The 26,307-nt window shown below is 40.6% G+C and overlaps 1 protein-coding gene across 7 annotated transcripts; it reads right to left on the bottom strand.

Annotated features, from left to right (window-relative positions):
• Nucleotides 1–212: 212 nt before the first annotated feature.
• Nucleotides 213–25,640, bottom strand: PDXDC1 (pyridoxal dependent decarboxylase domain containing 1). 7 transcript variants are annotated; one of them, XM_086853713.1, is made up of 24 exons: nt 25,088–25,146; nt 24,350–24,463; nt 19,344–19,417; nt 18,751–18,816; nt 17,475–17,558; nt 16,407–16,553; nt 15,686–15,875; nt 15,057–15,125; nt 14,474–14,552; nt 13,885–13,969; nt 13,025–13,073; nt 12,825–12,926; nt 12,536–12,661; nt 11,795–11,845; nt 10,824–10,887; nt 9,918–10,006; nt 9,182–9,287; nt 7,946–8,117; nt 7,184–7,302; nt 6,249–6,370; nt 4,389–4,481; nt 4,204–4,300; nt 2,925–3,029; nt 213–2,142 (listed from the first exon to the last, which is right to left on the bottom strand). In XM_086853713.1, exons 2-24 carry the CDS (start codon nt 24,422–24,424, stop codon nt 1,883–1,885), a joined length of 2,424 nt encoding a protein of 807 aa, XP_086709839.1. In that variant the 5' UTR covers nt 24,425–24,463; nt 25,088–25,146; the 3' UTR covers nt 213–1,882. The 7 variants fall into 7 exon arrangements, with proteins under 7 accessions (XP_086709839.1, XP_086709843.1, XP_086709844.1 ...); XM_086853717.1 differs by lacking the exons at nt 24,350–24,463; nt 25,088–25,146 and adding an exon at nt 25,364–25,640; XM_086853718.1 differs by lacking the exons at nt 24,350–24,463; nt 25,088–25,146 and adding an exon at nt 25,252–25,395.
• Between the last annotated feature and the right edge of the window lie 667 nt (nt 25,641–26,307).

Consider the following 26,307-nt stretch of genomic DNA (forward strand, 5'->3'; position numbering starts at 1 on the left):
TTTATTTGAAGTAAGAATTTAGCTTTATTTTGGTTCTGTTGCTCCAGTGCAGTAATATGATGGGCAGAGGTAAAGTGGTGGCAATGCTGGAGACTGACAAGGTGAGTCACTGCACTGGTGTGCATGTCATTAAAGGATTTTGCACACACAGGGAAAGAAAGAGCTTGCTGAAATGTAGGGAAGCATCCTTCAACAATAACTTAATTCCAGAATAATAATTTGAAGAATCTTTATTGAAACATTCAGGTAAGTATTTAAAGAATGAAGCTCATTCCAACAAAACTACTGATTTAACATTTCCAAATATAAAAACATTAAAAATTAATCTTTGTGGGGATAATTTTTATCCCAGCAAATTACTGTTATTAACATACTTCATTGCACTAAAGGAACCAAGGAGGAAGACTAGTCAACTTAATTGCTTTTGCACTTTAGAAAAAATTGCACTGATTTACATAAATTACCCAAGCAAAATTAACCTTGTTCATGGCATCCCAGCACTGCAGGCTTCAGAAGCTGAGAGTCAAATCAGGTGCCAGTAGAATTCAAAACCCTCAAATTTTGCAGATTATCAAAGTAAGTCCCACTACCACTACTGTCATTATGGTATTAAGGGATACCTGTATGGCAGGAAAGGGAGGGAAGAAGAAACCCAAATGGAGCAAACTGCAGTACTTGTATCCAGTTCTAGAGGGAGAGGAGGGTTTGTATCACCATCAGGTTACTTGGGGAAAGCAAGTGTTGCCAAAGATGGCTTTTCCACAAGAAGCTCTGAAAATTTGCAGTGAAGCGATTAAGATGATTTGGGGGAAAACACTTTTACACATTGGATTTTGATTTATTCAAAGCTTTGCTTGTGCATTAAGTAGTCCCAGACACTCTGAAGTTGTGCTGTATGTAAGTAACCTAAATAATTTCTTTTGACTCTGTACAATTCCTACCATAGGTAAGTTACTGTTATTCAAAAAATAAGTGTCGAAACCATCACAAATGTATTGGTTTTTCAAGCTTTACTACAGCTATCTTTAAAAATACACAACAGAAAGAACTCCAGTTACACTGCATGAACATGTTCAGTATTTGGTGTGTAAATGCCGTGCAAAGGAAAGTAATGGTGCCTTGTGCTCCTTCCCAGGGCAGGAGTAGGAGGCTGGCCAGGCATGCAGAGGCACTATTGCTTTCTAGAAGGCTGAAAATTCACTAACTCAGTCCCAGTGTACCCAGGGTTGTGGCTGGGGGGTGAAGTGGTACAAGAGCAGGAACAAAGGGGTGATGGCCCACTGCTCCTCAGTGACTCCCACCCACCAGGGCACCTGTCCCTCCCCAGTGCCCAGCACCCACGGCTCTTGGGCAGGGTGTGTGGGTAAGGTAACAGAAAAGAAGCAACACAGAACTAAGGTGTCTTCAGGAGATGTTGTGCAGGAGAGCCTAAACTGAATTTTGAATGCTAAAAAGGTGAACAACTGGCAGTTGCTTTTTATAAAGTATAGTAACATAAGATAATTTATAATTGCTGGGTGCAACTGTATTTTTCATCATGTGCATGGTTGAGTGGTTAGTTAACAGCTTGTCATGCGTGGATTCCTGCAGGAAGGATAACTGCCAAGTGTTTTTACAAATGTTCATGAGCACTTAATAAATTTCACTACAGCTTTGGTGACACCAACATGGAGAGGATTAAAGCAACTGTAACAAGTGTACAATAAGACAAATCTCTGTCCCAGGGGAGGGAATGTATATTTGTGCAAAATCCCAGTTAATAAGTTACAGTAGTTATTACTGTACTGTGTGTGGCACTGTTCACATTTTCAATGCATCATTACCACCCTGCCTCCCTGGGCAGGGGCCTCCTCGGCACAGTCTGAAATCCACACTCTGGATTTTATCTTTGACTAGCTTGGTCCTCTGCCTTGGTGCAGTCTGGTGGCAATTTGTCACTGTGAATGTCCTCAGTGTCTGTCTTTGCTGACACCACCTCCCTCTGCTCCTCTGCTCTTTCCATTTCCAAAGGTCCTTGCTCTTGGCCAGGGGAGAGATTTGGGGGTCTCTGATCAAGCTTGTCCAGGTCATCACAGTGGCTGATGGAACTGGTCTCACTGAACCCATCAGAGTTTCTCAGAGACCTTTTGAAAGCTTTCTGACCTGTGAAGTATTTGAAGCATTCATGAAGGCAGCAAATACAGACAGTGGTGTGCACAAGTTCAGTTTCCAAAGGAAGTACTGGGATTTTGTAACAGGAGAAAGTAGGTTTTGTTTGCGTGCTACTTTGGACCCTGAACATAGAGATCCAGACAGGTCTGCAAATTAATAGCACCTGTTACTGTATCCTGTGTATGCAGAGACAGAGAAACTGAGCTGAAGCCAAGATGCCTGCTTAAAACTGAAATCATTCCAGGTAAAACAACTGCACTGACAGTCATAGGCTGGAAGCCACCAGCCCAGAAGGCGAGTTAATATTGGGTTTCCTGCCAGGCAAATCAGCGTTACTTACTAATACAACTATGCAGAGAGTGCCACAGATTTAACCTATCTTCCTTCACCTCAGAATGGCTTAGGCCACAAAATACTTGGTAGCAACAGAAATGCAGCTGCTGAAGTACATGACTGCATGTTATTATGCTTTTATTTCAAATAAAACTTTTGGCTTGGTTGTCTGTTCATTTTTAAAGGTCAGTAACCTCATAATATTCCCCAGGGAGATTCTAGAGTTCATGGGCAATTGTCAGTTAATAGGACAACTTCCTATAGTCCCAGGAAGAATATGTGAAGAGAAAACAGCTTGGGACAGTGTTCTGTGCCATGTGTACATTAAGGTTTTTAAGGTGGTAGAAGATGAACTCTAGTTCCAGATGTTACAAAAGATGTAATGTGGGCCTTCCTGTGTCAGGGGAAGTTTTAGAAATTAAACTTGCACAGAAACTTACCAGGAAGTCTTTGCTTTGCAAGGCTGGAAGTGGGAGTTGGTGGTGGAGTGCTGCCTGTTCCTTGGGCCTTTGATACATACATAGATTCTGTGGATTCTAGAGAGCCTGCAGGTTAAAAAAAATAAGTTGACTAAAACTTACTTCTGAAATGGCAGTATTTGAGTTTAAACTGTCACATGGGAGCAATGCATTTCTGAGAACCCAAGGACATGAGTGCTGAGACTTCAAAAGTGAATTGTTTCCCCTCACCCTCATTCCACAACACTGCTACACACTCTGTACTCCCATTTCCTTCCTGCCCTGGGCATGTGACATCTTCCCAGCTGGAAGCTGTGCAGTATCAGCACCAGCTGTGCACGTGGAAGGGGGATCCAGCCATGCAGCTCAGCATTCCCAGGGGAATGGGCTGTGCTCTGCTCTAAGAACCTGCCACTTCATGCATCCAGAGCCTCAAAGGCCCTGAGCACAGCAGGAAGCTTTCCCTGCAGGGTACAGACACACAGTGTGCCCTGGATGTGACAGATACTCTGCTGAGCCCAGGAATATTAATTCCTATGAATTCCACAGTACTTTTACAGTTAAAATTTATAATTTCAGGAATTATTGTGTTGGTACATCGGTCTCATTGATGTAAAAGCTTATAGTCAGTGCTTTCTACATCTCCAGACAAATTGCAAATCTGAGAGTAAAATACAGTGCTTCACTTGGCACCATTCTGTTTACTACTGTTTCCCACACAGCCCAATTGATGCCAGGTCCCAGCTTACTTTAACCTGTCCTCCAGTTACTGGATATGCAGTTTAGCACATAGACCAGCACTTATCAGGATGGCAACATCCAGGTGCCTTCCCAAACCAGGATTCCAGACAGACATCCTGTTCAGGGGCACAGTGGAACACGAGTGCCCTGGAATCACGGGAGAGGATGCATGTGCATTCACATAATGAACAATGTGCTAAGGCCAAGTTACCCCTGGCTCAGTATTTACCCCTCCAGACTCCTCCAGGATATGCAACCAGAGGTCACAGGAATGATTCCTCCTCTATTAATAAATGCCAGTGTCTACCATGGCTTTTTTTAATGCAAGAACAAAATGTAAACTGTATGAGAGAGAAGATTCTTACTGTGCGTTACAGAAATAGTGCAGAGCATGTTTTGTGCATCCCAAGGGTGGATTGTGGCACTCATGATCAAACCAGCACAGGAATGTGTGCTGCAGGTTCAGTACACAAGAGTCCCAGTGCCAGCATGACACAGCTGCAGGTGCCCCGAACCCTACCTGCCGTCAAATTGAACGTCCTTCCCTTGGGTGAGGCTTGGAAGGGAGAAAACCAGTTCAGCACAGAGCCCACCACTGGGATCTGTCGCAGCAGCCCCTGCAAAGCACAACCCAACACTGGTGAGGAGCTCCCCAGGGGCACAAGTTACCTCAGGGTACCACAGGGCTGGTGTTTGTGGCCTCACCTCTTCCAGAAGTCGTTCTTCATTTGCTTTCTGAAGCTGAAGTTGTGCTTCCTGTATCCCTTTTCTAACAACTTCAGTCATGTTTTCCAACAGCTAATAAAACCCAGAAATAAGGATATGTATTATTTGGACTTGAAACTGTCTTTTTAGTTCAGGTTTTCAGGATGGAGATGGGATAGTCAGATATTTTTTCTAATTTAAGACAGTATGTGACAAGCTCTATCTTACTATGACTATAAATTAAAGTCCTGACTGCAGGACTTTTTAATACATAAAGCCAGAGGAAATAATATCATTTTAAACAGGCATGGTACTTTACTTTTTTTTTTACACTTAGAAATGAGCCTGTGACCCAAATTCTTTGAAAACCTGCTTAGCATATAAATGTTCCTCAGATGAATGTCTGGGAAGAATGTTTATGTTTATAGAGTACACTTTGGTTCCTAGAAACACTCATGACTTAAATCAGCCTTACAGTAACAAGTTATGGTTCAGCCTATAAGGTTCACTTTGTTTTCCTGCTCTTATAAACAACTGCAACTGATCCCTGTGGCAGCCCAGGCCAGCACCAGCAGTGTTTTATACTGCAAAGGGCAGACAGTTTACTGGGACAGCTGTGGGGGCAAGGAATAAACAAACCCAAGGAGCTACATCTTTCTTTGTACGAGACAAATGCCAATTTCCATATATTAATGTTGGTTTTAACATTGCACAAGGACAGGCACTTCTTCCATTATTCCAAAAATCTGTGTTACTGTCAGCTAATAAAAGGACAAAGAAGCAGCTGCTCCTTTTCCCTCACGTAGAGGCCAGCCAGGAACTGACACCCCCATGGCAGCTCAAGACCCCTGGTACTCCCTGGCTACAGGAGGGAGGGCAGTGGGATGGAATTCAGAGTACCAGGAAGAACTAGTGCGTTTCTGGCCCAGTCATCTTCAGCTCTGCTCATGCCTTTCAGTGCCTTTACTGCACGCCTCAGGGCAGGCTAGACTGATGTGGATTTTTTTTCTTGCACTACTCTGTTCCTCCCTGGAACCTTCAGGATCCGAGAGGCCCATTCAGCTCCAACCTCTCCATTGTAACAGTTAAACTGAAGGTGCTCCACAGACAAAACATTCCTCATGTCACTCTCCAAGCAGCACAGGGAGTCAAGAGTGGGCAGAAAGTCACTGCTAGAAAAAAATTCATTGCAATAGTCAACATATTCCCATGAGCAGAAATAGGCAAAGGATTTCTGAAGTTCTATTTATTTTTGAGGTGAGAAAATTAAATGCCCAACACTAGCAGAATAAAGGGACAGGTGTAATGCAGGTCACTTAGGAATTCTATTTTAGAGAACATTTGGAGAACTCCATTCAGGTAAATGCTTTGACAAATAGACATTGCATCATCAGCTTTATTACTTAATAGATAACTTGTAATTTCTGAGTTTAAGACACCAATTTAAAATTTTTCACACATTTTAGAGCATAGTCTTATCTTAAAGCTGGTATGTGAAGAATCTCAATCCCACCACATCAAGCAGTGAAGAGAAACACCAGCTCACAATCAACCTACACCTTCATTTTTGTTTTTTGACAGCTTAAAATCTGAATAATAAAATGAGGCGGTTTCAGTACTACTGAAGGTTTTCATTAGAACTGCTGCACACAGGACCATGAACACAAATCCAGACATTCTCACAATATCATAATCCATAATTCTCCATATGCACACACAGATTATTCTTTCCACAGTAATCAAAACCCTTATGGCCAAGGACAACTTTTACTTTCACAATGAACAAAACCATGTCCTGAAGCCAATATGAAAGGGGAGAAAAAAAGGTGCTTCAATATTTAGTGAGTTATTAATACATACTCTTGAATTTTCTTCAATTTCTCTGCCTGTTGCTGCAATAGTTTCAACCAACTCTGACACATCCAGATCCTCTGTGACCATGCCAATGTAAACACAGTTCTTCTGTCCTCCGAATTCCGGACCTGGGGGCACAGGGAGAGTCAGGTCTTTGTGCTGAACAAATCTGCAATCCTGCAAGGGCTGCAGCACTTGTGCTTGTGAATCTGGAAATCCCAGTACACACCCCCTTCTCCAGTACCTAAGGGCAGGATCTATGTGGGTACAAACTATTCAGGCCAAGAAAGTTCAGCCCTGGGGGTTTTCAAAGACAGGAAATACAACCCGAGCAAGAAAAACAGTGGATATTTTATACAGTCAAGGAGATGTATTATAAATATCAGTGTTGAATATGCTTTAAACTCCTTAACTTCCTGCCATTTACAGATTACTCAGTTCCACAACCGTAGGGCACTTAATTTTTGACAGCTGATCAGAAAAAAGATCAGAGTTCTGAACTAGCAAATTACTACTTTCAGCTATCATGTGTAAATGTGAAAATGTCACAGAAGTCATCTAAAGCTTTTAGTCAAGCCACAGAGAAGAGTGAAGCCATCAGTGCCAGTGGGTTTGCAATGAGATCTGCTTTCCACTAGATCCAGCACTACTTGAGAAGACTCGGTTTCCACAAAGGAATGCTGCACCTTTTATTCCTTCTGGGAAGGAAACCCTTCTTGGTCTAGTTGCCCACACATTTCTGAGAACAGTGCACCTTGCTCACCTGGTGAGCATTCCTGAACTGAAACATGGGGGAGATGGGAACAGATACAGGTGTTCCTTCTGCAATAATCACATGGGCAGCAGCTCATTCTGCATTATACTGACCTATCAAATCATTCTAGCACAGCTAGGAGAATGACTACTAGCTTGAACAGAAGTTCTTTAAATAGTGCAGTTACCCAAAGAAAAAGTGAGATCCGACTCCAGTTCATTTAACTTTTTCAGAAGTTCTGTATTGATTTTTTCTAGTTCTTTTTCTTGTTTGTCATCATTCTTCCCATCACTGTGATAGTTGTACCTTCAAACCAAGCCAAGAGATAGTAATTTGACTTTTCAGTACATACAAAAGCACCTACACATCTAGCACATTTCTAAAAATTCCTGTATTTTACAAACAAAAAACCTCAGAACATTACAGCTCCTAGCAGCAACTTTATTGGCATTTGTCATCAGGGATTGGGGTGGGCTGAGCTTGCTGCTGCAAACTCAACACAATAGATTTCTGGTTGCTATATTGATTATAGCTGAACTGTTCTGACTATACAGAATCCTTCCCAGAGGGCTGCATCAAAGGATCAGAACAGACACTTGGAGGGTTTTTTGAAGTCTATTCAGGGTATCAGTGAGTCCCATTACAGATAAAAATAGCTTGGCTAAAGACAGTGGGATACACTTGCTCATTACATATCCCACACACACACGCTGCCTCCAATGTTACAACTGCTGCCCAAAGCAGCTCTTCAGCTTTTCTTTAAAAAAAAAAAATCAGAGAAAATCACTTTATAAAGGCAATTTCCTAAAAAGCAATCAAAAGCTTCAACTGGGTGCAAAGCCAGATAACAATCAACAAATGAAACATCCAAGTCACAACTGAAGAGACCACATGGTGCTGTCTACTCAAGCATGGTTTTTGCAAATACAGCATGAAGAAAATAATTTACCTCACAACACCTAACCCTGGCCAGCCAAGATCTTCAATATACAACAGGCCAACTGTTCTTCTCACTTCTTGCTCAAACTCCTCTCTCAGCTGCAGGGTACTTGTCAACACCGGTATTTTCATTTTTAAGCAGTCTACCAACTGATCAATGTCTTGTATTTCAGTTCCTAAAACTGCAGAGCAGAAGTGTTAGTGTGTGGTATAAGTGTGATGGACATGACACAGATGTCTGAATTAAGGATTTGTAAAGGAGCTGCTCTGCAAGTTAATCATGAATACAATTCACAGATAGTAAACTGAATATTTATTTTACAGATAATAAATTGAATATCTTGGTCTATGTAAGTAGGTTTTTGGTTCAGTTATCTATGCACTGATACATCAAAATGAAAGGAAGTAAGGATTTCATAAGAACCTAATAAAAAGGATTTTCTCATGTTACAAACTACTAAGCATATATTACAATATTCCTTTACATTACATCAGTAGCTAGCATTAAAAATCCCCACAAACTTCCTCTTCCCATAGCCCAGCTGGACATGAATTAGCTTCTGTGCTGGTTTAAAACAAAACATCACAGCATCACCAAGTAATTTTATTCTCAAATCTGCTATTCTATGTATACCAGGACCTTCTCTCATGAGTATCAGCTGTTCTACAGCCTAAGCCACTCAACCCCACTCAAGCCAGCAGGAGACACTGCATCCACTGAGCCCTGCACTCTGCTCTGTGCTTCTGCAGAGTCTAAACTAAGAGTTCAAGACACTTTCCAAAACACAGATTTATTTATTTTTTTTACATCCCCCCCTGCACCAGTAATTATAGAAAACCCTGGAGGCTCAGTAAATAATTATTTTAACTAAGTAGCTGTATTTTGAACACAAGCATCATTGCAGTGTTGAAACACCTGTGTAGAAAGGTCAGGCATCTGGTGTTAAGCAGCTGAGAGAAGGAATTTAACTGCTTTTCCTAATTAACTTCTCTTCCTAATGAATCTAAAAAGTAACCAGGAAGTCTTTCTCTGCAGAGATAGTGAGGCAACATGACCCACAAGAGCTGGGCTCCCATTAATGCACCCAGTGCTGAGGTGGTTTTGGTTTGCTTATAAGAAAATCCTCCCCACAGGAGAATATCCTGAGAAGCTTCTTGAGCATATCTGCTTTTACCCCAGGAGATTGTTGTGCCATTCCACAGCAAAGCCCAGCATTTACAAGAGGCTGACTGGAGTGAATGTTACCTGCAGAAGTCATGAGCGGGCTGAAGCGCACACACATGCCTTCATCCTCCAGTTCCACCACATCGACTCCGCTGGCAGGAACCAGCTGTGCCAGCTGCTCTCCCAGCTGCAGGGACAAGGCACAGTTAGGGAACTGGACAGGCTCCTGCAGGCCCTGCCTCAGCTCAGGGAACAGCACGGACACAGTTTTCTCTCAAAATCGGTTCTTGTACCAAAATACTTCACCCTGCGGGTGAGACGATTGAGTTTGACAGATCCTTAAAATCATGAAAATTTGGGATAAGCTGCAATTGTCACTGCCATTAGATATGCCATGATTACTGCACAAGGGATCCAAACCAGCCACGTGCTCAGCTCTGCCAGCACAGGCTTCTAGAATTAACTCAAGAGCTGGAAAAGGCTCTGTTCAAGAATACACAGACACTGGCAATAGAGCATTTGGCTGATTTAAAAGAATTCTGAAGTTTACACATATTCCCACAAAACTAAGGGGAAAACCAACAGCTTAATATTTAGGAACTATTTCAGTACTAATTATGTGTAAAATAATCAGAAATGTGAAAGGAAATTTGCTTCAGAGCAAATTAATCTTTTAAATAGCCACAGGTTTTGCAAAGGAAATGGGATGGAGCATATCTTTCAAACTACTCTAACAAAGGGATTATAGCTCCTGATGACCCCTTAAACCATTCCATTGTCACTCCCCTTCCCTAAAGAGAAAAGCATCCATTCTTACCCACTGATTGAAGGTGTCATAAATGTGCCCTTCATTGCTTATTATGGGGTGCTGAATACTTGAAGCCTGTGCAGCATGTGAGGTCTGATCTGAATCCAAAGATACAAGAAACACAGAAGTGGATTTATATTTAATTAATTAAATAAAAGGCAACCTAAAATTCAGATAAAATATAATTACATTTCCTAGCTAATGTAACACATCTACACCATGTACTGAGCCTAGAGCAGATGAACATGGATGTTTTTGTAAAAATATGTTGAACATGATAAATACCAGAAGTAAAACAGAGATGAATGTAATAGCTTAAAAAACAAAACAAAAAAACCAGTAAAATTCTGAGTTTTGAGGTTAAAATGCCCCAATGGAAATACAACCAGTGTTTTCAAAAAGCAAAATCCCATCACAGTAGGCTGAAATATTTAATACCTGTGACAGCATTTCCAGAGCTGTTCCCAATGAGTTCTGCTGCTTTTAAAATTATTGCAACAGTAACTGTAATCAGTAAAACACAGCAACATGGTGCTTGCCACAAGCTATGAAAACCTGAACAAACCAAAATCTCTCCCCACCAATACACTCATACCCAGCCTGCAGCTTGTAAGAGACTTCCATCATCTGCTCTCAAGATCAAAATCATATGCAAATCTTCTCACTCAAGAAGGCAGAAAATTACTTGTTATGAAAATTTAAAACACTGCAGTCTGTCTAAAAAAAGAACCTATCACGTGTATGATTTGTCACAGATTATGACCAGCATTCACAACCTTCTTAAAAATACATACATTACATGACAGATTGCACTACATCACATTTATCTCAAATTTATTTGGTGAATTTGTAGTTTGAAACACTGTATAGAGGGTTTTGTTGTTGTTGTTGTTTGGTTTTAAATAAATCACATACCTCTATTTGAATATTCCTGGAAAAACTTGAAAACTACTACTGGTGAACTCAATTCATCTTCAACCTTCAACAGAAAAAAAATATTTTCTCCTGTTTTTTAAAGATGTAACATCATGAACAATTCCTTACACTGCTAAGCAAAGCTTGAGCTCTCTTGGAAATCACCCCAGAATCACTGGGAAACATCAAGGAAGTTCCAGCAGGAAAAGTAAGATTATAATTGATCCTGCTTTGGATCAGTTTGGAGAAATTGACTGGGCTACTTCTGCAGACAATCTGAGGCTACTTTTCACCATCCTAAAAATGCAGGATTTGTTTAAATAGAAAGGTGATACAGTGACTTGATCTCCCAAGGCCTTTAATACTCTACAGCTCGCTCAGTAAGCTGACTATATTTTCTATACATCAAACACCAACTAAAATTCAGGTGTGGGGGTCAGGGAGTAAAATCACCAAACCCTGTTGGACAGGACATCTCACAGAAACTGAATTTGGAATGAGTACATAAAGTGTAATTTCTAAACCTATTTCTGGTTTAAAAACCTCAGCTGGGATAATTTTTGCATACAATTTCACAGGGTTCACAATATGATCTCAACAGCAGGGTAAGATACAGCAGAATATATTACAGACACTTAGGGAAACTGGTTTCATAGATGTATTACTGAGCAAACCCATGTTTTAAATAGAATTAAATCAAGATCTGAACACAACTTTTGGATGCTCTTCTGCACTCTCCTGGGTGCACCAGTACAGAGCAATGGAACAAACATGATCCAGAGGTCACACACAGCCAAGTCATGAGATTTCATGGAACACCAGAACTTAATTAGAAAGATCCCAAGTGTCTTCAAAACAGTGGCTATGATTCACATAATATTTTTAAATAATTTACTCTAGTCAAAGTTATTCTTATCATTTAACAGGCAGAAACTAAGATATACAACCAAAGTATTAAAAGTAGACTGTACCGAAGTCTTAATGAAATCCAGGTTTTTCAAGTTTTCCAGCAGCCTTTGACTCTAGAAGACCAGAGCAGAGGAAGAAGAAATGGAGGTGAGAAATACAGTTTTAGCAGTTATTTTAAAAAAAATTAAACAGTGACAAATTTTGAGCAAACCCCTCCAACATGTCAGACTCATCCAGTTTTAATTTGTAAATTTGGAATGGAATAGAAAAATATTTTCTGGGTTTAGCAAAACACTAACTACAAAGCATGACCTTTAAGAAATAATTTTTTGCATATAAGTGCTGCATTTTGTAACTAACATATTATATTGGACCTTTTATTGAAGTAAGGGCTCCAAACATAGTGTACTTGTACCTCAAGAAATGTTTTGAAGTCCTTTTTACTAAAAATAATTTACTATTACTTAAATCAATACAATGCCAAGTAGAGTAGGAAAATAAAGTCTCTCTAAAGAGCTTTCAAGCAAAAATAGTTAAGAGAAGTGACAAAAAAGGAAATTATATTACTTCGCTGTCTAAGAAGAACACTTTTTTCTCATTTATAAAACTATACATACAATCTAATAGTAAAAGCACACCTCTCCTTCAAACATTTTCCTGTGCTTTCATTGTGGGTGTAACAACATGACCCAAAGTTATACTGTCAACAACTGCAGTATTTTAGTTGAATCTTTACAACACATCACAATAACCAGAAAGATCTGTCAAGAGCTGTCATACATAAATGCTGAGCTGTTGCTCACCAGTTGTGAGGCATGTTTTATCCTCTCCACAATGCCATCATGACCCAGGTACTGCAAGGAGAGCCACAGGGGCAGGGCACGGAGCTTCTCCACGGGCTGGCTTGATGTCAGCCCTGCTGCCAAGGACTGAGGAGGAAAACAAACAAACCATTGTTAACCTCTCTTCAATGCTGCCACTTTTGCCAGCTTTGGAAATTATAATTTAGATGCTTATGAAGAATATGGCAGTACACTGATCAGAACCAAAATCCCAGGAGCTCAAGAATGGTGAGTGAGAATCTGAACATACCAAGGATGGATCCTCGTGTCTGTAGAGTGTCACTGCAGGCACTGCTGGGAGCCCCAGCCAGGAACCCAGAGTCAAAGTCATGCTGTCACATTTTGTAGCAGCCTGAAGTTTAATACAATAAGCACAATATAAGCCATATATATTCTGATTAACCTTACACAAGCACATTTTGAAGTTTCTATAAATACAGGGAAACATACCAGTACAGAAGAGGAGACATAACCCAAAGCCAAAGTTGCCAGATTCACGCTGGAAAAAAAAAAGTGGGTTTAGCATATATTAAATATGCATTAAGAGACAGCATTTTAATCTGCAGTTTAAATATTTCATACTGATGTGTAAAGGGAGGTAATTTTTGTTCATGTATTTTTCATTAACAATGCAAGAGATGTTGCTACTAGTATTCTGAGATTGAAAACTCAAAAGAAAAAACCTAGCTCATTCTAAAAATTTTCAGTCCAACATTTGGTGAAATCATCACTCAAGGTCATATCCATAATTTAGCATCTATTTGGTATCAGAAATAAATAGTATGCAAATACAGCTATTCTACAAAGTACCAAGAGAAACAGTCTTTATTTCAGCTTCAAAAAATATAATCTTAGAGCACTGGAGTCTTCATTGACATTCTCAAGTTCTTGGAATTTCTTTTTCTCTTGGTTTAATTCTCCTCCCACTTCAGTTGTGAACTGCTCTTGCTGCAGCCTTCTTGACAACCTTTACTGAAGTGTCCTCCCTGACTTAGGAGGTCTTTTCAGGCCTCCCTGGCCTAGAAGGTATTTTTATTCATATTTCAAGCTCTTCAAAGCAAAGGCAGATAAGATTAACATCTGAATAAAAGTGATCACTAATCTGTGCTGAAATTACCTCTCCAATTAATTCTTCCTGTCTATGTAAATCAATTTCTATCTCACAATAACAGAATTACAGCCATATAAAATGCTTACCATGACAAAACTAAAGTTGGCCCTATGGCTCTTTGTGAGCTGTCAAATTAGATGCTATCAGTCAGACTTTTTAATGAATGCAGTTATACAGAAATAAGGCCCCAGTTCCATACCCTTCCACATGGAGCCACATCTTGTACTGCTCACAGAGCTCCTTCAGGCGGCCCAGCTTGTCCGTGTGCCCAGCACCTGGAGTCCCTGGGTTGAACAGGGAAAAGGCAGTGACAGAGGATCTACTAAATGAGCCTCTTGTACTGATGAACATCTCAGATCACTTTCCAGGTCCCAAGCAAGCAACAGTCACCTCCCTCATTCATACTTAGAGCAAATTTTGTACATGTGTTTAATTAACTAGAAGAAAAATATAATTTTCAAGCTGAAGTTGATGGCACATCCATCAAAAAATTCTGAAGTGTTAGTGTAAAAGTGATTTTTAACAAGAGATCTGCACTCACTAAAGTAAGTTAGTCATATTAATACATCAACTGACATAAGCAGAACTCTAACAGCACAATCCAAATTTAAATCAGTAAAATAAAATCCACTTTGGACAGATAATTATTGTGTGGTCATTAAGATTATTTCCTGCTAATTCTTCATATGAAATCACTGAGCTGTTTAGGAAAATATATTTTTATTTTTTTATTGTACATGTAGTCAGGAAATAGCATGGAGATTTTTGTGATTGTCCACAGCACTTACCAGCATTGGCCACAAGCAACAAAGGCAGTTTTCCAAACTCAACATCATCTTTAATCAGTCTGTCCAACAAAGCAACATCCTGGTATCAGTAAGAAAACAATATATTTGTCAAACACTGAACTGTTTCTGCTGAACTGGGAAAATGCATTAAGATTGAAAATGAACAGCATTCTGAAGTTCTGAAAGGAAACATTCTCAATGTCTTTGTTTTTTGGCTTGTACTTTCTTCTTCTCAAAGGCAAAATAATCTGAAGGCCAAATAAAGCATTTGTGAAAAATAAAACACAAATGCACCACATAGTTTGTGAAAGTACTCCAACTATTCCTATGCTAGAAATCTTGCACTAAAAAAGCACTTTACTTAAAAGTCATTAAAATATTTTGCAAATGACAAGACTAAGATACAACCTGCTTTTAGAAAATTTCCATCTATGATTCACACAGCTTTAACACAGAAGACTTAGAGGTTGGAAAAGTAAATGTATTAACAGCTTTTCCTAACAGCATACTTGATATGCATTTAATGAGCTTAAAAACCAACCAACCAAAGCACAGAAAGAGCTCTTAGGGAAGACAAACTTACCATTTGGTGCTGAGATCCAAACATAGTGTTACAAGGCACACGACACATGCAGGAAAGGGGCAACCCTAACTGCAATAGAAATGATGGAATTTCAACTGAGAAATACTCTTTTCACATGTTCACAAATACAGAGTGACACAAAAGCCAGTGTAACAATAAAAATCTTAATATTACATTATAAAATAAGTTTTCTGCTAAAACTTATAATCAAATTAGTAAGGAAAAAGCACAGGACAAATTATGTATGTTTGGGCTCAGGTCTATCTCACATGACCAAGAGCCTATGTAAAGCACAATGTCACCTAGAAACAATCACTCATTTTTTAAAAAGTTAACATGCAGGATCCTTTTGCTGTAAATATTCAGAAAATTTGTCTTCCTCACACTGAAAATGCTGAAAATCACAGGCTGCAAATAAAAACTCAAAGTATTTTTCCCAGACAAAGGTTTATTTTAAATGCATGATCAACTACAGCTGAGGTTATGCCCAGTATGGACTCTGCTTCCTTTGCTGTTATTTCCACCATAAGGAAAAGTAAGTTGTCAAAATCCCCAAAGCTATGCAGGCAATATGAAGCCAGAGCCAGGTAGGTTCTAATTGCAGCCAAAACCCCCCTGACTGACCTTACCTGATTACAGAGAGCTTGGCCCAGGCCTGTTCTGGCTGCAGAGCTGATGTATATGACAGGCTGCTTAGTGTAGAGCACATTGAACCCCTCGAGTGTATAATCTTCATAGCGGGTGTGAATTACAAGTCGACAGATTTTTAGGAGACCTTCACGATCATCTTCATGATAATAGGCTGATCCATTCTCATACCTGCAAGAAAAGCCAAGTAAACATGAGCAAAAAAAACAACACTCAGTTTAGGGACTAAAATGACACTGACCAACAAAAAAGCTTGCCACAGAGAAGATAATCAAAACCCTTCTATTTTCCCAGGCTAAAGTAGATTAAAAGAAAACTTTTACGAGGCAGGCTGAGATTAACAATGAGAGAAACCTAGTATATATTTTCATTTAGACTCAAAGAAAGAAAGAAAAGAACATCTGGGTTCCTTTAAGATTGCCTTTAGAGAGTTCAAAACCTTGCTTACTAAAAGTGGAGTGTGGGAGGAAACACATGAAAGGCTTCATTCTGGTTTTAACACAGATTTAAATTCTGGACTGCTAATTTTGAAGATAATGCAACCTGATAATCTTTAGGCTAGGTTAAAGTTGTGTCTCAAACCTTCCAAGGATTTCTAACTTTGTGGCACAGTGGTTTCTTTTGTTGACATCCTCAGTCGAATCACATCCACTTTTAAACATTATCACTATGTTATCACACAAGTTACTCCCAGGGACTCACCTGAAAAGCCTGCAGAGCCAGAGAGTAGTGTCAGAAAGGATCCTTGTTGTAAGTTTTCTCAGTCTTTCCCTGTCCAGCACAGATATATAAGCAGCCAAACTATGTCCCAGTAGAGCCATGTGACCCTGTTCACCAACGTTCTGAAGTCTGCAAGCCAGAAGAGAGGAACTGCCAACCAAATCCAAGTCATGAGCATTACAGTAATATGGAGGTTATGGATTTTTAATGTAGACTGGCAGAAATGGTTGAGTTGTGATTTAAATATTTAGCAGGGAGAAGTGCAGTAGATCCTCCTGCATACCATACTCAGCTGCCAGTGCACACAGAGCACTTCACTTGGCCCAGCTGCTCACAGAAACACTTCCTACTTTTGAACCAGCCAGCATGAGCTGGAACCAAGCACCTTATCTGCACTGGGATTTGAAAGTGCATTAATACCCTTCTACACACAGAAAACTCAGGATACTTGCATTACTATTTTTAGAGGCACAGCTTTTCTTTGTTTGTTGGGGGTTTGTTTTGGTATTTTTTAAATCTTAAATATGCTTTTTTAATTTTGTTTTCAAGAATCCTCTGCAGATCAGTTAGTATTATTTCCATTTTACTGAAAAATGGAAACAAATTTTATTTTCTTTCATTTTAAAATCTACAGAGACACATGATAAAAATCTATTTGCATTCAAAGCTTTAAGACTTTCTGACTTAAAACAACTTTCAGAAAGTGGAAAAAAATAAGCTGTCACATGAGAAACAGCTCCCTTGTATAGCTCAGTTGAGTAATTAGTAATGGAAGCTCTGTAATTTTAAGAAAGCCAAGCCTCATGCATTATTGTGCTTCACTATACAATGTAAGGTGCCTTTAAAAAAGTTACCTGATTGGACAATATTTTGTGCAACTTTAAATACATAATATATATATTATATATATATATATTATGTAGTATACAAGTATATATACTAAAACATAGAGAGAAATTATATATATTGTAACACATATAGAAAACAATTTTAAGTTGATAAGTTCTAGAGTGATTAGAATATTAAAACAGTAACTGATATTGGCCTTACCTGTAGGACTGTGAAGTTTCCTCTTCCTCCTCTCCATGCATTAGGTTCTGAACTAACTGAAGTATGCTCACCATATCCTGGCCACTGGCAGGGGAAACAAATCCACATTAAAGAGACATAAACAAAATAAATAAATTTTATTTATTACATAAATACCAGCATCTAAAAGAGGCCATCTGGGACACTGCACTTTTACTGAAAGCTGAACACGGCAACAGAAATGGTTCCTTGGTCTCAGAAAAACTGATCACAAAGATGAGAATGCTGAATCAATTCAAAACCCTACTTGCTTACAGTAGAAGACAAAGAAAAATAAATCTCCTGATACCTGAAAATTTGGTCTGAAAAGCCTGACTTGCCAACATTGAATTCTTATTGCAACACAGCCAACCAAGCCAACAAGGTAGTAACTAAGGAGCCACATTTTGCTTCATGTGAACCAGCTTCAGCTCATAACTCAGCACATCTCTTCAACAATTCCCTACAAATCTCAGATTCTGGCAGATAAGCTACATTAGACTTCTCACATGACATGGTAAAACTGGAAAAGATCTACAACACCTCAACTTTTATAACTCCAACTAAAATTTGCAGTAGTGTAAGAACTTACATTGTCAGTTGAAATTGCTTTTTATTCATAGAGAAGATAACTCAGGGTCTCCACTCAAAACCAGGGTTAGTTTTTGCACAGCAGAGACTTAAATAGCTTTTGCAATATTTTCTGAAGTGCTAGCCTGTGCTCCTGCAGGATCATCTCCCACAGAGGACACAACCAATTTAAATCTTCATTTTCAGGTACAATGATCTTACCTGCCTTATGCACAAGAGCTCTGTTTAATTTCTATAGACAGCTGTGCTGAAGATGTGGGAGGTTTCTGGGGTTTGGGTTGGGTTTTTTGGGGTTTTTTTTTACTGTTTTCTACCTTATCAGTCTCAGGGGGTTTTTATTAATCTGGGTACTCTAATTCAACAGAAGTCTATATTTACTTTGAGTCTCAATCACAACTGCAGGCACCACGACTTCATCAGATTCCAAGAGTTCAAAATTTCAGTCACCAAGGACAAGTAATCTTTTTTTTTCTTTTCTACATGAAAATGAAAATAGTTGGTATGATTATAATACTACCTTTTTTCCCCTATGTGAGTATGAGAAAGTTTATTATGATGCCTGAAAAATGTTAACTTTTCCATTAACGCAAGTTGCTTAGAAAACAAAAATGCTATGTATAGTTTAAGATTTTGAAAAGAGCCTTATCTAAAAATTGCTGCTGCCTACCTGCCTTGGAGTGGTCCAGGAATATCCTTCCGTGCATATTTCTTTTCATTTTCCTCCTCCACTTTCCTAAGTTAAAGACACAGAATAAACTCTGTATTTAGTTTGTGTTTGATAACATCAAATATGTAATTGACTTTGACTTGCAGAAATACATACTGGTATGTATCTATTTCACTGACAACATGTTCAGAAATAAACCAGATGAGATTGACACAAAAGTTTAGTTCATACTGAATTAAAGAGTTCCCCAGTTGTTGGGATTCTCAATTCTTTAACAGAAAGTTTAGAGAAGAATCTCATATATATAGGAATCAAAAAATTACTTGCACTGCAATAATAATAAAAAAAAGTTCTAACTTTGAAAAACAGATTTGTTTGGGTATTAGAAAACATGCATAAATATGTATACATTTACTTTAAAAATCCCAGCATTTGAGAAACAAAGATGATTTGTATAGGTGTAAGTTCAGAATGACAGCATGACCTTCAACTACCAGGAAAATGAGGGGTTTTTCTGCTTAATGCCAGTGACACAAATAATCCTCCCCTTAGCACAAACAGTTCTTGTTTTTTATTGTATCCTTTGCACACACCTCTGGTTGTCTTCCAGCATCTTCATTGCTTCGTTCAGATTCTTCCCCATTTCTGCTAGAGTAGGGTCCACCATCTTTTAGGAAAAATATAGCAACTTTCAAGAAAAGATCAAAAACAATTTGTCTTACTACTGTCTCTGCAATCTAATAAATACTACAAGGGGTTAAAACCTCAACATTTGGACCTAGAAAGACAAGAAAGTATCCTTCAGGACTTCCCTAGATAAGAAATAAAATGGCATCGTTACCTGCCATTTCCCCAGCAGACTTTAACACAGTAATTTTCAAAACAGATGAGAAACCTAACCCAAATACTCTTGTAAATCTACTTTTTCCTATTTCTTGTACTTTTAAACCAGTTTTTAATCTTAACTAATTGGAGAAATTCCCTTTATGTAGACAAAAGAGTGCAACTAACCTGTAGCAGGTAGCTAAGACAGACTGACATGCAGCAATTACCCTCCAGCTGCACAGAACAGCCAAAAATCCTGATCTCACTGCTGAAATCAGGTAACCACAGATAATTGCCAGGATGGAAGAGTTTAAAAATCATGGAATGTATTTGTCCTGAACTGATGACAAGCTCAAAGTATTTCCCAAAGAACTCCTCTGGCTTTGAAGAAGTCTCCTTCATAATCTTTAACCCACGAGCCTGACAGAAGCTTGTGACACTGACACAAGACACCTGGACAGGAGCATTTGTCCATTTAAGGATTAGATGCCACTTGAACCTTCCAGAGAATGTGGAAGGTGTCATGTGGCAGAGCCTGATTTACCTATATTTGAAATTAAATATATAGCCCAGTGTGAGGGTAGAAGGTGACACCACTGCTAATCCCCATCACGTTAGACAGCAAAAGCCCCCAAGATACTCAAGTGACCCCATTACAGAGCCCCCTCTCCCTGCCTCTGCATAACCTCCATAAATTCAACACCAGGTCATCATCCACGTACCAAAGACCCTGGTGCTTACCCCTGTAGGCTGCTACTAAGGCTGGGGGGATGGGGAGGGACAGGGGTTGTTTAAAGAAAAAAATCCCACAGGCAAGGCATTCACTCAGGCAGATGCAGACACAAAAACAAATTTAATCACAGAAGGTAGTGGGATTCATTTACATGAGGATTTTACACTATTTTCATCCAGAGGACTGATCAAGAAAGGAAAAAAAATTAAGTTGAGAGTTACCATATGTTCAAAGACTATTTTTAACCAAATATTTTGAGATTTAACTCACATTACAGCAAGTGGTAGGTGGCTGAGAGACTCAGTAGCTGGGCATGGGCACAGTGATCAGACCAAGACTGATAATTCTCAATTCCGTGGCTTTAGAAAGGGCAAGTAACAAATGTTTGGGGGGAAGAACAAAAGAAAAGCACAAGTACTGAGCAGTACTTTACCATCAGAACTCCCAGCACTCAACAATAAATAGGTTTTTACACTTTTGCGCTGACTCGTACAACAACCACCAGGTATGAGGGCATCAACCTAATTAAGCCCTAAGTGACAAAACAGTACAAATACAAAAAGTTCCAGACCTCATCATAGATTTAAAAAAACCCAACACACACCTGCAAGCATCCAGTACTCAGGAGAAAACAGATATAACAAAAGGAAAAATATGAATTTGATCTTTGGCAGTATGTCCATACATTTTGAGCGGTTTCCAGAGTTACACCATGTCAAAGAAACTCCAGAAAGAAGTCTGGAAAAACAAAAATCAGTTTTGCTCCTGCAAGCCCTTAAGGGAGTAAATGATCGGACTAATCTACTGATTGTGATTATGTCACATAATTTAATTCAGGCTGCCATAAAACATCATCAGTGGCTGGAAGGCAGTTGTTTGAACCTCCCTTAGCATCACATGATAAACATCACATTCAAACAGATCTGCTGTAAATGAGGACTCAAGATGTAGAGACATTACAAAAAGGGCTCTGAGCTGGTTTTTTTGATACTAACAAAATTCACCTGCTGAAATGACATCAGATGTTAAAAACCGCACATCCTTACCTTGTGACTCATCGTGTCTCACTAATAACTACACACACATGAAACCTTTCTGCCAATAAGCTGTCAGAAAAACTACATAAAATACAAAATACAACTTTAAAACTCCAAGTTACACTAAGCTCCGAAAAATGCTATGAAACCCACAAAGTGACTGAATTCTGATAAAGGCTGAATTGGAAAATGAATCCCTTCTGATGTTTTCCAATAGCTAAGTGGATATGCAACAGTTTATTTTCTCCCTTGAATTCTGGAAGGAGAAAAAGCCCACCTTTAACTGCTGCATGCTGAACTTTCTATATGCTCCTTCTCTTCTCACATTAGTAAGGGCATGGAGGTGGGAAGCAGGAGACTTTTTGCTTATTTTAAGCAGCAAGAAAAATAGGTGTGTCAAAGTTGCAGCAACAAACCATTTAGTTAAGAAAAGTTTCTGAACACACTTTAATAACAAGAGCAGTAATAAACAGAGTATTTGTTTCATGGTCTGGAACTGGTTTTGAAAACAACAGTGGGAGGAGTTCTTGAACACTCCCTCCTGAACCACGAGACAGCAAAGGTGTTTAGGGGGTTAAAGCAGCTGCAGGAAGTTCCTGCACTCAATCTTTCGTGGATCACAGGCAGCCTTTGACCGGGGGGAGTTACAAGACACACAAACCCTTCCAAGCTCTAAGGAGGCACCAGCCACTGCTTTTTCCTTCCAGATGTCCATTCAGTATCCCAACACCTCCTGCCTCTTTCAGCCCCTCACAGACCCTGACATACCTCATTCAGCCAGCTTCAAATTTTATCATTCATTGCCTTCAAATGTGTTAATACAACTCCCTAAGGTTATCCTGCAAAAGCTTTGATGTGTAGTCACTTCCCGATTCTGTAACTAATCTGTTAGTATTTTATTAAGTACTTTGAACTGTGAACTGTTTATCATTTTATAGGCACGATGTCACACCTTGGAGTCACTTGGCAACTGAGAAGAGGATAAGGGGCCATTCTCCAACTGTGATAAGACTGAAAATGCTGCTTCTATACCAATGTTTTACAATCTTGATTTTGCATTTCTGTAGGCTGTACTCTTAATGCAATAAAGGGATAAATTTTAAACAGTCTACATAAACTAATGTTGTGCAAAGCAACTCACAGGTGTAGCTCATTCCCTGTTTCATGGGAGCTCATTTTCCCACTACATTATTATAACACCTTAAAAGAAAGGTTCACCATAAAAAACCAAAACCTCCGCTCAACAGTAAATTAATCTCAAACAGTATCAGTATTCTTCAGGCAAAAGAATATTGCTTTTATTCTCCAGGGTAAGAAAAGTTTAAGATAACAAAAAAAGCAGATACTTCATGACTGTTTGGCTTGAATAAAAATGGCTCCATGTCATTACAAGGCTTCTGCTTATAGATATTCATTCTTTTAATCTTCATTCTCCTGACATGCACCAGAACCTTAATGCAGCTCTGCTGTGAGATTTCTGTAGACCAGGATGTTGTGGTAAATAGCACAGTAACAAAAGACAAGAGCCACAGGCTGAGCAATAAACCAAAACAGTTTTTTTCATGTTTAGGGAAAACACTGCTGGAGAGACAGCAAGAAGTTACAGGCAAAGAATTTGCACTATTTTACCACTGACAATGTCACCTGACTTGAAATTTAAAATCCTTCAGAAGATTGATCACTTCTCTCAAAATCCAAATGGGGAAAAAAAAAAACCAGACTAGTTCTGTTAAGGCAAGCTTCTGAAATCTAACACAGGCTTCCAGAATTATTTAAACAAGTTCAGCCCAACAAAAGATTTCTGAATTTCAGATAAAATTAATTGTAATTATATCACTTATGACACACAATGCCTTAAAAATAATGAAGAAAAAATTCTGCTGAAACAAAGTTAATTTGCAAAATCAAGAGATTTTTGGTGTGCCCATCTGTGTGTCAGATTCTACAATGGTTTTCATTGCAGTCCTACTGTGCAGGAAGTTTCTCATCTGCTAAAAAAAATCTTTTTCCATTTGCAAGACCCTAATGACTGCAGTCACACATCACTACATTACAGCTCATTAGGTGACTGTACCAAAATGGTTATGAAAAACACAAAGTTGCAACAAATGTAAATACAAGTTAAAAAGTACTTATCACATCACTGGCACCCTGCTAAGCTACATGTACAAATACATGGCAGGGAGAGAATCCATGGCTCAAATAAAAGTCTCAAATTTATTAAGATAATGCTTAAATAACATCCGTGAGATAAGTGGATGGACATTCTCTGCAGAAAAATGTACCCCAGCTAGGAGGAATTTCAAATGTATTTGGGGAGAAGACTTCTGACGTATCATGCTCAAGACTTGCTAAACTGCAAATTGTACAGATTTACCACAATCTTAACCAAAGACTATCCAGGAGGCCACTTACTGCTAAATACCTAGAAGACCATAATTGTATTATGGCATTTTATTATACAGAGAACTACAGCTTTTATCACCCATGTGGAAAAAAGCCATTATAAACAAGAGGAAGTAAACCAAATGGTAACGCTTGACACATATCTATCTGCATATATGGAAAAATCAGACATGCAAGTTTTTGCAGAACATTACACACTATTCCTCACATCAAGAATAATCAAAACATGGACTTCTTTTAGGTATTTCATTCTCACAACGTGTTTATTGCTTCTTATAATAAGCTAGTCAAGCAAAGAACTTGTTCAGTACTACACTTGTCCTGTACTAATGCACCTTCTTTAAGTAACCATGTATCATACCAGTGTTCTCTTTGAGTCCAGTTCATAAACAGCATACTCCAAATATTCCCGTGAAGTTTTACTTTAACATTTTCAGAACAAGGAGTCATTCTATCAGCACGAGTAAAGAACCTAAACTTTTAAACACTAACAAATACGCTGTAACAGTATATTCTTTAGGAAGCTTGTAATATATCAGACTTTTTTTGCCACCAACCCATTATCCGCGTCAGAAGCATACTTCCCGAATTCCCTTACCATTTTACTGGAGCACATCCCATTCAAATTTCTCTGGGCCACCCCAAGCATCACATAAAACCGAGCGTGCCGCATATAGTAAATGACGCAAGGAGGGGCGTGTGCATTCACAAGCTAGAAGCACACAAAGTACTCGTTATTCCAGAGGCACACTGTCCCCACAGCCGCCGAGGGACGGGCACAAGCTCCGGGTGGGGCAGGACCCTCGGGCCCCAGCACAGGTGCGGAGCAGGCACCGCCGAGCGCCACTGAGTCACAGCGAGAGGCGAGCGGGCTGTGCCGGCACTCGCGGCTCTGCACAGCCAATATTTGCTCTCTAACTGCACCGGCCGGACAGCAAACACAGGGCAGCGAACGCCCCATTTCAATTTTAAAAAGGGATAAAATAATATTTCATTTAGTAGTATGTCCTCTTCTATCCTGCTGAAGGCTAACACTCACAGGAAATAAGCTCCATCTTTTTTTTTTTTTTTTTTTTTTAAGGAAAATAAAAAAAGCCGCTCCTCCTAAAGCATTTCCTGATAGTTATTCTTCCTAGTTCCAGATCCGGGACACGGATACCGGTCACACCGGAGGCTGCGGGGGCCGAGGGGGACACGCCCGGGGCGATCCATTGCTGCCCCAAAGCTCCGGCAGGCGAAGACGCCTCAGCCCCGGGGGCGGCGCCGCGCACCGAGCCCCGGCCGCCGCCGCCGGCCCGCGCCCCTCCCCGCCGCCGCGGCCCCGGCCCCACCGCACCCGCCGTATCCGCCACTGGCGGCGCGCCCCGGTCCCGCAGCGCTGCCCCGCAGACCTTCTCGAGCGAGCCGTCCATGGCCACGGGCCCGGCGCCGCCGCCCCGGCCGCTCCACGCTGGCAGCGCTGACGGGGCCGCGCGGGGCGGGCCGCGCTCGCGCGCTCACCTGGGCAACCGGCCCGCCCCCCGCCGCACGCACCACCGCGCGGCGCCGCCTGGGGTTGCGCGGCGGACACACTGCGCACGGCGCGGCGGGGCCGGCCCTTCCCTCCGCTCACCGCCTGAGGTTGGTCCCCCCACGCCGACTGTTGGAACAGTCCCGGAGAAAGCCCGAGTCAGTGACAGATACCGGCACATGCGCAGGGAGCGCGGGCCGGGCGCTGATGGGCTCCGGTTTTGGCGAGCAGCTGGTAGTGCACGGGTTCGAATCCCCGGCGCGGCGTGTTGCGGCAGGCCGGACCCCGGCAGGGCTCTGCGTGGCTCCAGCCTTCGCGAAGCTCTCAGTTGTCACCCCGCTGTCGCCTACTTGGGTACCGAAGCCTTCCCTCTGCGTACGGGTCCCGCGGCCGAACGCTGCATAACAGCGGCGGGCAGCACGCACCTGTCCGTGGGCTCCCGTCCGACAAGCAGCTCCCGGAGACCGAAACCCTGGGTTTTTCCTGAGCTTTATTTCTGTTTTTTCAAGCTGGAGTTACTTTTCCCTACATATGCTTCATCGTATTAGTGCCATTGCTGTTATTTAATGGCACTATTTGCGGCAGGCGTTGCTCTGCGCGGGGATGTGTTGGGATGAGGGAAGGGCAGCCCCTGGCCCTGGCACAGCGGGTCTGCCAAGCGCTGGGCAGCGCGCTCTGCACTCTTATTAAAATTGACTTAAATCTACAAGCCATCCATGCCTATTTAGTCGTTCATGGACGAATTTATTCTTAGTTTCAAAGGCATTAATCCAGGTCACAGAGCGAACTACCACCTCCTGCCTGGAGATGGTTCCCTCGGTCAAGCCTGAGCCCATTGCCAGGAGCAGAGGAAAACTCCCGGCGCTCCCGGATGCGCTCCTTTCCTTCCGTGGCCAAGGGGGCTGTCTTGAGGACACGAGGTACCCTCGGTGTCACCTCAGATCCGCTTTGTGGCACTGGTTCTGTGTGTACAAAGCTGTGTACACTAATCTCTTCAATAACCTCACAGCACTCGTGGCTTTCTCCTCAAGCTGTCTCAGCAGCAG

This window comes from Cyanistes caeruleus, chromosome 17, assembly GCF_971803275.1.
Source record: "Cyanistes caeruleus chromosome 17, bCyaCae1.hap1.1, whole genome shotgun sequence".
Taxonomy (NCBI): Eukaryota; Metazoa; Chordata; class Aves; order Passeriformes; family Paridae; genus Cyanistes; species Cyanistes caeruleus.

Bases quoted from the DNA above. Each gene is read 5' to 3' on its own strand.
- PDXDC1 (XM_086853713.1), bottom strand. From the start codon at position 24,424: ATGCGGCACGCTCGGTTTTATGTGATGCTTGGGGTGGCCCAGAGAAAT. The intron at 8,118-9,181 runs GTAACATTCACT...TCTGCTCTGCAG, and splicing joins CCCGCTCATGACTTCTGCAG to TTTTAGGAACTGAAATACAA. The intron at 7,303-7,945 runs GTAAATTATTTT...CTTGGTTTGAAG, and splicing joins CCAGGGTTAGGTGTTGTGAG to GTACAACTATCACAGTGATG.